At 40.4% G+C, this 13893-nt stretch overlaps 1 protein-coding gene across 5 annotated transcripts in view; it reads right to left on the reverse strand.

Annotated features, from left to right (window-relative positions):
* Window positions 1-13893, reverse strand: part of grip1 (glutamate receptor interacting protein 1) — a 444119-nt gene that overhangs the window by 113003 nt on the left and 317223 nt on the right. For all 5 annotated transcript variants that reach the window (XM_055650804.1, XM_055650801.1, XM_055650802.1 and 2 more), the window contains exon 3: window positions 2401-2536. In XM_055650804.1, coding sequence (XP_055506779.1) covers window positions 2401-2536 — 136 coding nt within the window. The remainder of the gene's footprint in view (window positions 1-2400; window positions 2537-13893) is intronic.

Below are 13893 nucleotides of genomic sequence, written 5' to 3' on the forward strand. Positions count from 1 at the left end.
CGAGCTGCCAGTCCTGTCCATCTCTCAGCCATGTTTAGCTATAATATCCCAACCCATGTCCCTCTCCATGTCCCGTAGTTCATCTGCTTTACCCCTCAGGTGGAGCATTGAAATAAATGCAGTTTAATCCATCAGTCTTCCTCGCTCCTCACCTTGCTCCCGTCCGTCCTATCCATCGAACTGGCTCTCTTTAACTTCTGCATTTACCTCAATTTTCTCAACTGCCTCATTATTGGAGAAACAAGGCATGGCAGATGCTGAAATATTGAGCAAATCACAAAGTGCTGGAGTAACTCAATGGGTCAGGCAGCATCTCTGGAGAGAAGGGATGGGTGACGTTTCAGGTCGAGGCCCTTCTTCAGACTGAGAGTGAGGGGAGAGGGAACCTAGAGATATGGAAGGGGAATGTGTGAGGGTGACAGGTGAATGTGGGCGATGATCAAGGGAATGTGGAAGGGTTCATTGTTAGCTGAGGGGAAGGTGACAACGAGGCATACAATCGGTAACATTAATCAGGAGGACAATGGAGAAACACACATGGCTGTGGTAGCGAGTCTAGGTTAAAACATGGTCGTAGAGCTGGAGAGCAGGAAGAATCACAGAGGGGATCAACGAGATGCACAACTCTCGTTGGAGAGAGGGGTAGAACTTTTTCCAAGTAGGCATACCTTGAGGAGATTTTGTGGTGGACAGACAAAATGTGAAGGAAGGAACTGCAGATGCTGGTTTTCACCGAAGATTAGACACAAAATGGCAGAGTAACTCAGCGGGACAAGCAAAAGTGGTCCAAACAGGAATGTCACCTATCCATGTCTTGCAGAGATGCTGCCTGACCCACTGAGTTACTCCAACACTATGAGTTTTACCTCACTAATTCTTTGAGTCCCACCCCCTTACCAGACCAGCTTAAACCCTTCTGAAAAGCTCCAGCAAGCTTTCCCATCAGGATAATGGTCTCTCTTCAGTTCAGGCACCATCTGTCCCTAATGTAGAAGTCACCTCTTCCTCAGAACAGATCGAAATGGTGTAAAACCCAAACACCTGTCCACTGCATCAGTTCCACGACCACGTCGTCATCTGTCCTAACCTCCAACTACCATTCGCTCTAGTAAACCGGAGATTCCTACTCTTGAAGTCCTGTTTTTTAATCTCTTGTTTTAAGGGCCTGCCCCACTTGGGCGTCATTTGCACGTCACGCAGATGACGCGCGAAGATTTTCTACATCCCAAATTCCTGGGTTGCCGCGGGCCACTGCGTGTCACTGCCTACGTCACCACGCACCATGCGCACGTAATGGGCACCATGCACGCATTGTGCATCGTGACTCGTAAATGATGTCACGTAAATTACATGCCAATGACGCCCAAGTGGGACAGGCCCTTTACTCCTTTTATTCGCTCTGCAAGACTTCATCACTGTTTCGGCCAACATGCTCAACAGCCTCTGACTGCTCGTCTCCCCTTTGACAATGTTCTGCAATCACTCAGAAACATCCCACCCTGGAATCTGGAAGGCAACACATTGACCCGATATCTCTTTGGCAGCAACAGTATCTCCTGTATATCCCAGCAACCATCGAGGCTCCTGGAACTCTTGCTTTCACTGTCTCCACCATTTCCTGCTGTGCATCAGAGCCAGTTGCAGTGCCACAGACCCAGCTGTTGCTGTTTTTCTCCGCAAGGCCATCCCCCCCCCAACAATATCCAAGATGGCACAGTTGTTAGTGAGGGGATTGTCCGCAGAAGAATCCTGTAACTCTCTTCTTGCCGCCTCTGCCTTTCCTGGTGATCACCCAGCCTGTACCTCTGGTGTGACCACCTCACTGAAGCACCCATTTATGCCGTTCTCACCATCATAAGCACTGAACACAGTTCCAGCTGCTTGATGCAGTCAGTCGAGAGCTGGAGCTGGACACACTTCCCAAATATGTGGTCACCAGGGACACTGAAATTTGCCCTGATCTCCCACATCCTGCAGGAGCATGCCACTGCTCTGACTGCTATATTAGGGGAATAATAAGACTAAAGATGAAAGTTAGAAAGATCTGCACTTGGAACTTCTACACAACCATTCCAAATGACCACTCCACTCAGCCTGACTCCCTTTTATTTGATACTAGGGGCAGCATCTTCACAGCTGCTTTTAAAAAAATCTTCAGCACTTGTCCTCACAGCTCAGCAGTCACTTGCGAATATAACTCAGCCTTTGAGCTTCCTTCTGAAGATGTCAATAACAAAGTTGAACCGCCACAGCAAGGCAATTTGTGAGTAAAATACAGAGAAGGAGGAAGGATTGACAAGTACGGAACAATATTTCACATAGATTTCATGAACCCAATGAAGCACATTCAGCTGTGACCATGCACCACTCTGTGTTAATAAGCACACTAATTTAAATTACCTTGCAGCAATTCCTCCAGGTCGTAGATTGGACACTCTTGGTTTCCCTTCCTTGTCTATTCCACCTGATACAGTAAGCCCAAGGGTGCTGCCTTCCTTTTTCATCAACTCCACTATAGTTTGACCGATAAATTCATCTATAGAGAGAGCACAAAGACTGTTTTAATGACAAAGGTATAATAACATTTATTAACCCCGCTTCGAAAAAATGTCAGCCTTTTAAAACCTCGTATCGCATAGAAATACAAATGTTTCACCTTTGCGTACAATTTTATTCTCTCACCGAAGGAACTGTGCACAGTTGACAATATATTTGATGAATGGTCTCATGATAGCCCAGGTCTTTCCACTCCTGATACCACCTTTAAGGCGTGTTGCATCAGGAAGTGTCATTAAAGATACCTGCCGCCCTTCCATTTTCTCTCTTTGAATGTGGATGTCGATACCTGAAAGCTTGGATGTCCAGACTTTAGAACTGTTTCTTTCCCACTGCTATCAGATTCCCGAAACAGTTACTTTTGTTTTCATATCTCCTTCCCAGAAGGACTGTCATGTATTCTTAAATCTACAGTGCCCTCCATAATGTTTGGGACAAAGATCCGTTGTTTATTTATTTGCCTCTACTCCACAATTTGAGAATTGTAATAGAGAAAAAAAAATAATAATCGCATGTGGTTAAAGTGCACATTGTCTGATTTTAATAAAGGCCATTTTTATACATTTTGGTTTCAGCATGTAGAAATTACAGCTGTGTTTATACAGGGCACCGTAATGTTTGGGACACAGCAATGCCATGTAAATGAAAGTAGTCTGTTTAGTATTTTTGTTGCATTTCCTTTGCATGCAATGACTGATTGAAGTCTGCGATTCATGGACATCACCAGTTGGTGGGTGTCTTCTTTGATTATGCTCTGCCAGGCCTGTATTGCAGCCATCTTTTGCTTATGCTTGTTTTAGGGGCTTGTCCCCTTCAGTTTTCTCTTCAGCATATAAAAGGCATGCTCAATTGGGTTCAGACCAGGTGATTGACTTGGTCATTCAAGAATTGACCATTTTTTAGCTTTGAAAAACTCCTTTGTTGCTTTAGCAGTATGTTTGGGATCATTGTCTTGCTGTAGAATGAACCGCCGGCCAATGAGTTTTGAGGCATTTGTTTGAACTTGAGCAGATAGGATGTGTCTGTACACTTCAGAATTCATTATGCTACTACCATCAGCAGTTGTATCATCAATGAAGATAAGTGAGCCAGTACCTTCAGCAGCCATACATGCCTGGGCCATAACACCCCCAGCACTGTGTTTCACAGATGTGGTGGTATGCTTTGGATCTTGGGCAGTTCCTTCTCTCCTCCATACTTTGCTCTTGCCATCACTATGATATAAGCTAATCGTTGTCTCATCTGTCCACACAACCTTTTTCCAGAACTGTGGTTGCTCTTTTAAGTACTTCTTGGCAAATTCTAACCTGGCCATCCTATTTTTGTGGCTAACCAGTGGTTTGTATCTTGCAGTGTAGCCTTTGTATTTCGGTTCATGAAGTCTTCTGCGGACGGTGGTCAATGACTAATCCACACATTTCTCCTGAAGAGTGTTTCTGATCTGTCAGACAGGTGTTTGGGGATTTTTCTTTATTCTAGAGAGAATTCTTCTGTTATCAGCTGTGGAGGTCTTCTATGGCCTGCCAGTCCCTTTGTGATTAGTAAGCTCACCAGTGCTCTCTTTCTTCTTAACGATGTTTCAAACAGTTGATTTTGGTAAGCCTAAGGTTTGGCTGATGTCCCTTAACAGTTTTCTTCTTGTTTCTCAGTCTCATAATGGCTTATTTGACTTTCATTGGCACAACTTTGGTCCTTATGTTGATTAACAGTAATAAAAGTTTTCAAAGGTGATGGAAAAACTGGGTGCTGAGAGCTCTCTTACAGCTGCTCTCTTACGGCTCTGCAGAGGGTAGTGAGGGGAGCAGAGAGGATCATTGGCGTCTCCCTACCCTCGGTACAAGAACTGTTCCAGAGCCGCTGTCTGAAAAAAGCTCTGAGAATTGCTAAGGACAAACTGCACCCCCTCCACATACACCTGGATCTCCTGCCATCAGGCAAGAGATATCGAAGCATCAAAGCCCGGACTACAAGACTGCTAAACAGCTTCCTACCACAGGCTGTGAGGCTGCTAAACAGTCACTCTGTACTCACAGTCACTTGATTCTGCGGCTGGCATGGACACTTTAATAACTGGCACTGGCCACTCAAATCGGCTGCCTCCGGCCCTCTGAGGCAGAGAATTCCATTTTTCAATGATTGGTTTATTGTATTTTAACATTGTGTTTTACCTGCTTTTAACTATTTATACTGTTCCATCAGGGACTGGATTGTTTTTAGTGTTATTATGTGTGAAATGTTTTAAATTTCATGTGCGATGCTCCGCTATTCACTGGGAAACGTCTTTTCATTTTGCACTGTACAACTGTTGCTTGCAAGATGACAATAAAGGTTGATTGATTGATTGATTGATTAAGGAGGCAATTAAGGAGGCAATACACCTGCACAATTACAAACACCTGTGAAGCCATGTGTCCCAAAAATATGGTGCCCTGAAATGGGGGGGGGGAGACGGACTATGTATAAACACAGCTGTAATTTCTACATGGTGAAACCAAAATGTATAAAAATACCCTTTAATAAAATCGGACAATGTGCACTTTAATTAACCACATGTGATTTCTTTGATTACAAAAAGCTCTCAAATTGCTGGAGGGTACAAAAATCACTGGCCCGCGGACTATAACACTCTGAAGCCACGGTGTGCAGAACTTCTAGTCGTGGGGGCAGCGTGCACTTTCTCTGGCAAATAAATAAAGGATGGGTCTTTGTCCCAAACATTATGGAAGGCACTGTATCTCATTTGGTTATTCTGCTATTGTACTTTTTTTTGCACTAGTACCATACTGCTAATTTGCACTTTGTGTATTTTTTATTGCTGTATTTATTACTGTATGTAAAAGCATGTTCTGTGAGGTTTATGGAAACAATTAATTTTATGTATGTAAATGAAAACCCTCTGGCTGTAAGCTCAGCTAAGGGCTGTTTTTAATGGCTGTCAAAGCATTTCAATAGACAATAGACAATAGGTGCAGGAGTAGGCCATTTGGCCCTTTGAGCCAGCACCACCATTCAATGTGACCATGGCTGATCATCCCCAATCAGTACCCCATTCCTGCCTTCACCCTATATCCCCTGACTCCGCTATTTTTAAGAGCCTTATCTAGCTCTCTCTTGAAAGCATCCAGAGAACCTGCCTCCACCGCCCTCTGAGGCAGAGAATTCCACAGACTCACCACTCTCTGTGAGAAAAAGTGTTTCCTCGTCTCTGTTCTAAATAGTTTACTCCTTATTCTTAAACTGTGTCCCCTGGTTCTGGACTCCCCCAGCATCAGGAACATGTCTCCTACAAGCCCAGCTGCTCCATTCTCTCAGCATATGACAGTCACGCCATCCCAGGAATTAACCTTGTAAATCTACTCTGCACTCCCTCAATAGCAAGAATGTCCTTCCTCAAATTAGGGGACCAAAACTGCACACAATACTCCAGGTGTGGTCTCACTAGTGCCCTGTACAACTGCAGAGGACCTCTTTGCTCCTATATTCGATTCCTCTAGTTATAACGGCCAACACGCCATTCGCTTTCTTCACTGCCTGGTGTACCTGCATGCTTACTTCCATAGACTGATTAACAAGGACCACCAGATCCCGTTGTACTCCCCCCTTTCCCAACTTGACGCCATTTCGATAGTAATCTGCGGACCCCTGGACTAAATCAAATCCTCGATCCTGTCCCGCCATCCTTTTTTCAAATTTTAGCAACAGGTGGTGCGTCTTCATTGCCGGGAAATACGGTAACTCATTTCCCTCAAATATAAGTAGATTTCCCTCAAATATATGTTAAATTAAAAACTAAACTATGGTAGCAATGCACAGTTTTCATGTCTAATGCTCGCACTTCTGCATCAATGTAGGTTTGTATACACTATATTTCTTTACACTAATATAGAATGAAACAATATCTTGGCATGTGTTCATTTATATTTATTCACAATATTAGGATTTCAGAGAGAGAGGTTGAATGAAAGAAAAAAAAGTTCAACAAAATTAGGATATCACAAGAAAGAAACTAGAGAAACATACATATGTGTGTGTTATAATTTATATACATATATATCACACATATATATGCATCATATATATATATATATATAATTAATATATGTGTTTATATATATATATAAGAAACTAGAGAAATATGTATGTGTGTTTTATAATTATATACATCAATATCGCATTTATATATGTGTATGTACCAACTATAGACAAACATAGTAAGATCACATTATTGAAATTTAAACTTAATCGAATATTATCGGCAAGAGTAATAAGATTATTTCAGCTCACAAAACAGGCACAGTTTGAATTTGGTGATAAACCACATAAACTTTTGGCTAGACAATTGAAGAAACAGGAGAAGGAAAAGGCGATTACTAAAATCAAATCAGAGAATGGGGAACTACTAACGTTACCCCAGGATATTAATAAAAGGTTTGCCCAATTTTATCAAAACTTGTATATGTCTAAAACTAAAATAGAAGACAATATAATTGTAGATTTTTTAGATAATTGTAATCTGCCAAAAATTGGATATTTTGGAACAAGAGGAATTAGGAGCACAGATCACAAGGGAAGAAATAAGTGAAACAATAAAAGAGCTGAAAAATGGGAAAACGGCAGGACCAGATGGTTTTAATAATGAATTCTATAAAGGTTTCCAGGAGTTAATGGCCCACGGTTATTTAAGTTATACAAATATACCTTTACCGAAAATAAATTACCAGAAACGTTAGCCGAATCGACAATTACGTTAATACCTAAAAAAGATAAGGACTTAGAAGAACCGGGCTCATATAGAGCCATATCACTCCTAAATACAGATCAGAAAATTTTAGCAAGAACTTTAGCAAGAAGATTGAGTAAATACATTAATAAATTGAAAATCCGGACCAAATTGAAAATCATCTAACAATTTGGACCAAATAATGTATTCATACAAAACGGAAAAAAGATTTCATACCTAAAAGATTTGAAAGAATCATTTACACAAAGTACAAAAATTTGGGAGAGAATTTTATCAGATGGGTGAAATTACTTTTAAACCAATGGCAATATAATGTATTCAAAATTTCAATTATCGAGGGGCAATAGTGTGTTTTATTCAATGTATTTAACATAGTGACGATTTTCCCCATTGTCGTATGAGCCCCACCTGGCTCGCTCTGTGTATTGCCATGTACTGCCATGCTTTTGTTTCTAAGAGGAGGGATGTAGATCAGTGCATGTTCCTTTAACATAGTGACCTCCCCACTACTAACCACTCCCCATTGTCTCCAGTATAATTGTAGTGTCCCCACCTCTAGCTCGCTCTCTAGCTCCAGTGATGACCACGGACAGCTATTGCATAGTGTGTATTAGTGAATGTAATAAACAGTTATAGTAAAAGACTCTGTGTAGGATCAAATCATTTTACACCTGCTATTGCACTTATGATAGAGCCGCTTGCTGAAAAGATAAGAAGGCATCCAGATATTCAGGGATATAATACTAAGGATACTATTAATAAAATATCACTATATGCAGATGATATACTTTTATATATCCCAAACGAGCATCCCGAATTTATTAAATCTAATAGAGGAATTTGGCTCTTTCTCCGGTTATAGAATAAATTGGAATAAAAGTGAAATTATGTCATTAAAACCCCAGAAAGCGAATCACCTATTAAAATTTCCATTTAAAATCGCAACGGAAAAATTTAAGTATTTGGGTATTCAAGTTACTAGAAGATATAAATCATTTAATGCTAATTTTATACCATTATTAAATACATTTGACTCGCTGATTAAATTTTGGAGAACGCTCCCATTGTCACTAATCGGCAGAATAAACGCTATAAAAATGATAGCGCTACCACAAATAATATATTTATTCCAATCTATACCGATACCAAAACACTTTTCAAAAAAATTAGATTCGAAAATTTTTAATTTTATTTGGGATTATAAAGCACATAGAATTAAAAGAAATCACTTGTGCAAACCCAAAGAGGTGAGGGGGGGGGGGTGGGGGGGGGGGGGGGTTGCATTACCTAATTTTCTATACTATTATTGGGCAGTACATATTAAAAATATAATTTATTGGTTGGACAGTTCTGCTCAACAGTTGGAATGGATAACAATGGAGAAAGAGGATTGCACAGCCTACGATCTAGGAGCGATCATTTTTTTCCCCCATTAAAGCTGAAGAATATGTTATATAAGAAGAACCCAATTATACAAAATACAATATGAATCTGGAAACAAATAAAATTAACTTTAAAATTAAGAAATTTATCAGCGTTAACACCAATAGTGAATAACCCAGTATTTAAACCATCTGGTATGGATAAAACATATAAACAATGGGGAAAAAGTGGGAATTAAAAAGGTAGGTGATTTGTATGAATTGGGAAATTTATTATCATTTCAACAACTAAAATCAAAATTTAAATTGAATAACAATCAATATTTTAAATACCTACAGATATGTGACTTTATGAACCAAGAAATATATACCAAGATTCCAAAGTATAATTTTAGACCCACTGGAAGAAGTAATGAATATCAAGGCGGAGTCAACACAATTAATATCATACTTGTATAACAGTATTTTAAATATAGAATCACCATCAACAGAGGCAATTAGAGAAGACTGGGAAAAATAATTAATGATAAAAATCTCAAAAGAAACATGGGAAAAATATTTGATACATATACATAAATGTTCGATCAATGCTAGACATAACTTAATTCAATTTAAAATATTACATAGATTACATTATTCCAAAACCCATTTGTGATAAATGTCTTTCTCAAAATGCCAATATTACGCACTCATTTGTCTCTTGTTCAAAACTTTATAAATTTTGGTGTGATATATTTGATATATTCTCAAAGCTATTTAAGACAAAAATGGAACCTAACACTGAAATGATTATATTTGGAGTAAGTAGAGATGGGAACAAATTAAATACACACCAAAACTCATTTTTCAATTATGGGTCAATAACAGGAAAAAAACTTATACTTAAATTTTGGAAAAATGCTAATGTACCAACATTTAAAATGTGGATCAGTAATATGCTGGACACAGCACATTTGGAAGAAATGAGAATCCTCCTAATAGACAAACAAGACCTATTCTTAAGGAGTTGGTCCCCATTTATTGATTTCTTGGATTCATGTGGTGACATAGTATCATAGAAAACCAACAGTTTCAGGTATGGGTGAAAGAAGACTTAGAATATTTAAAAAAAAAACATCTCACTGTGGTAATGGAATAATCTCCCTCCTGCTTTCCTTCTTCACTTATTCCTTTTCTTTCACTTTTTCCTTATTGGTTTTTCACCCATGCTCATTAATCTATTCTTCACTTTTCACAACCTCTTTTTCCTCTCTCCTTTCTCACTTCTCTCTTTCAAAAAAAGGGAAGTTGTACAGAGAATGTAATATGTTAACATCATTTTTGTACCAATGCATTGTACTCACTTCTAATAAATAAAATAAAAAAATAAAAAAATATGTGTGTGTATCATATATCTATCTTTATATTACTAAAAGTCTGTTCTTGACCGTTTTTGGCCCACTGTGCTGTGATTTCCAAAAGAACGGCGCCACCTATGACCATCATTTTTGGCCACCTCGCTCAGAGCCCCCCTCCACCTTCCGGGACCGAAGGGTTTTTCCCATCGATTAAAAATCAGAGAGATATTAATGTTTTTAAAACATTTGCCATTCTCTGCTGCCCCCGCTGTCGGCAGGGGAGACGGACTATAAAACCCGGAAGTGTAGTCGCTCACTCAGTCTCTGCCAGACCCAGGAAGCGAGAGGGTCACGGCTCTCTGAGCTGCGAAAAACAATGAACCCATGTATACTCCACGGTGAGTCACCTCGATGTGGCTGTAAAGTGGCTGCTGCACAATTGTTTGCCTCATCTTTTTAAAAAGTTTGTGTTCACAAAATGAATTTTGGTTGTCGTGTGGCTGCTGCCCAATTGTTTGCCTCGCTTTTTTTAAAAGTTTGTGTTCACAAAATGAATTTGGTTGTCGGGTGGCTGCAGCCCAATTGTTTGCCTTGGCTTTTAAAATCATTGCAACAGTTGGCTGCCAGCCCAAGAATGCATTCGACCCACAATGTCTATACTAGCCCTCTGGAAACCAGTACCTTTGGCCCGCAACACCCATACTAGCGCAACGCCCCCCCCACTGGCGAGTAATATTGGAATTGGTGGAGAGGTTGAATATTGCGTTGGTGACCAGCCCTCCCGTGTGATGCTGGGACCCGACGGGTCCCACTTAGTCTAGTAATAGATAAATATAGGCAAATATATTGGCTTATGGCTTATGTTCCTTATATCTTATAGCAAGCTTATGTACATCATGAGAATGGCTCATGTACATCATGAGTTGCTTTAAATCAAAGTTGCTTCTGATCCATGAGGAACTTTGAAATATATTATCTCTATCTTGCCACTCACACACAGAAACACACACATACCGTTCCCCCACAACACTGATTAAACCAAAGATCATAGAATTCATATGGTCCAGAGACCTTTCATTGCGCATTGTTGCTCATTTTATACACAGTTTCCCTTTTTAATTTTTTTTTTAAAAAAGGAGCACCTTATTTATTATCAACAAAGATAATAATGGTGTAACATGGAAGGCTAAGAGACCAAGATAAACTGCAAGATTCAATGGACTGACGTGGATTAAACCGCGAGAGGCATAACGGAGATCGGGGTCTTATTCCTAAAATGGCGGAAGTGACGTTGCGTTGCGTTCCGATCCGCACCACACCTCGGTCCATTGGATTCCGTAGGAGTGGTCTATCTTGGCTCCTCTAGTATCTTTGGTAGATACTAAAAAAAGGCTTAAAATTGAATGTCTTCTTCCATAACATCAGGATTTCCTGTGATCAGAGCCAGAGAGGTCCTTTAAATAGCCATCACTGTTGTAATGGGAGAACAGACAACATATGGCAAAGATTTTTACCAAATAATAATGTGATAATAACCAGATATTATATTTCAATAATGTTCAGTCAAGGATAGATTTTGTTCAATGCATCAGGATAATTCTGACAGTGCCAGAGGATTTTCATATGCATCTGAAGAAACCACTCCAGTGCAATCTTCAACACGGACGTCCATTCATGGAGTGGGATTTAAACCCCAACCACCCCCCTTGAAGCCAAAGTGTAACCAAGGAGAAAGGGAAGGGTGAGGTTAGATCTGCAGCTGATGCCTAAGGTGGAGAGAAGGGAGAATTGAGCCTGGTGAGTGGAGTCCCCTCCAAGTGGATGATGGTGCAGAGGGGTGGAAGAGTCAAGTCTAATCAACTTTGCCTAAAACTCCACACATGGCAAAGCATGAGGAGGGAAGGATTAAAGTAGTCATGTGAGTTGGCTGATGAATGATGGATATGGTGTGATAGTTTCCGCAGTTTAAAGGAATTATTGTTTTCTTGAACATATGGCAGTACAGTACAAGAACAGGCTCTTTGGCCGACAATATCAGTGATGACCATGGTGCTAAATTAAACAAATCCCCCCCCCCCACCTCTCATTCCCAAATGAATATGCCCATTTTAAACACTGCTATCCCATCACCATACCATGTGTCCATTCCAGGCATTCGCCATCCTCCATGTAAAAAAAAATGCCCTACACATCTGCTTTAAACTTTCCCCCTCTCACCTTATAGCTACTTCCTCCAGCTTGACATTTCCACCTTGGCAAAAAGATTTGATTGTCGCATAATTTAATATTCTATCTGGTTTCCCCTCAGCCTCCAACATTCCAGAGAAAACATTGCAAGTTTGTCCAACCTATTATTATAGCAAATACCCTCTCATCCAGGCGGCATCCTGAAAAACCTCTTCTGCACCTTCTCCAGAGACTCCTCGCCCTTCTGCAAATGGGACAAACAGAACTTCACACAATAATCCACATGCAGCCTAATCAAAGTTTTATAAAGCTGCAACATGGCTTTGTGACTTATACTCAGTGCCCTGAGTGATGAAAGCAAGCACACCAAATGATTTATTTACCACTATATCTACTTTTGTTGCTAATTTCAAGGAACTATGGGGTCGGACCCCAGCCATTAACTGTATACTTTGCCCTTACATTTGATCCCCCAAAGTGCAGTAACACACACTTGGTCGGATTAACCTCCTTCTCTGCCCGTATCTATAACTGACCTACATCTTGCTGTATCCTTTGACAGCCTTCTTCACTGTCTGTAGCTTCGGTGAAACCCACTGGCTTATATTTTCCCAGATTATCCCTATTTCCCTTCATAAACAAAGAAACAACATTGGCAACTCTTCTGTCCTCATCTGTGTCTAGAGAGGATACAAAGACTCTATCCACACTCAACCAACTTCCTCTTTTGCCTCTGGTTATATCATTGGATAGTTGCCATCAGGCACTGGGGAATTAACCATCTTAATGCTCCTCAAGAGACTCAACACCAACGCCTTCTTGATCCCAAAATGTCCAAACATTAGTATATCTTATTATATCAGTAGATCAGTCTGAAGAAGGGTCTCGACCCGAAACGTCACCCATTCCTTCTCTCCAGAGATGCTGCCTGGCCTGCTGAGTTACTCCAGCTTTTTGTGTCTATCTTCGGTTTAAACCAGCATCTGCAGTTCCTTCTTACACATTAGTATATCCCACACTGATCTCACTGCTGTCCATGCCCTTCACCTTGGTAAAGAGGTGGGAGGTTGCAACCTTCGCGTGGTCCACCGATTCGACTAATGCAATCAACCCGACGTGCCCAAACAAAAGATCAAATAGAACAAGTTGTTCTACAAGTTTACGCTGTGCACGCCATATGCAAGAAGACTTGGTAAATATTGATGCAAAGTTCTCATTTGTACCTCATCTACATCCTCTTATTCCAAGCATAAATGTCTTCCTTTAACATTGAGTGGTCCTACCTTCTCCCCAGTTACCTTCCAATACTTAACGTACGTATAACAAGCTTTGCAGTTCTCTTTAATCTTTCTTGCCAAGGATGTTTCATGGCCTCCTTTAGATTTCCCAATTTGCTGCTTGAGTTCTTGCCTGCTTTCAACGGCCCTGTCTGATTTTAACTACCTAAACGTTACGTACGTTTACTTTTTCTGGCAGTTGGATTAAAAGTGAAGATGCAGGAGATGAATTGAAGACAGTAGTTTGGATCAGACAAGTCTGCATACCTCGAAGAGTCAGTAATTTTGGCAACCAGGAGGAAGAGCTTGTATTTCATTCGTAGTTCCCAAGATTGAGTGGTGTGAGCGTGAATGAGTGTGTCCATCTCTGATCAACACCCCTTAGATGTAAAGGAGACAAAGTACACTTGGGG

Source organism: Leucoraja erinacea, chromosome 19, assembly GCF_028641065.1.
Source record: "Leucoraja erinacea ecotype New England chromosome 19, Leri_hhj_1, whole genome shotgun sequence".
In the NCBI taxonomy this organism is placed as follows: Eukaryota; Metazoa; Chordata; class Chondrichthyes; order Rajiformes; family Rajidae; genus Leucoraja; species Leucoraja erinaceus.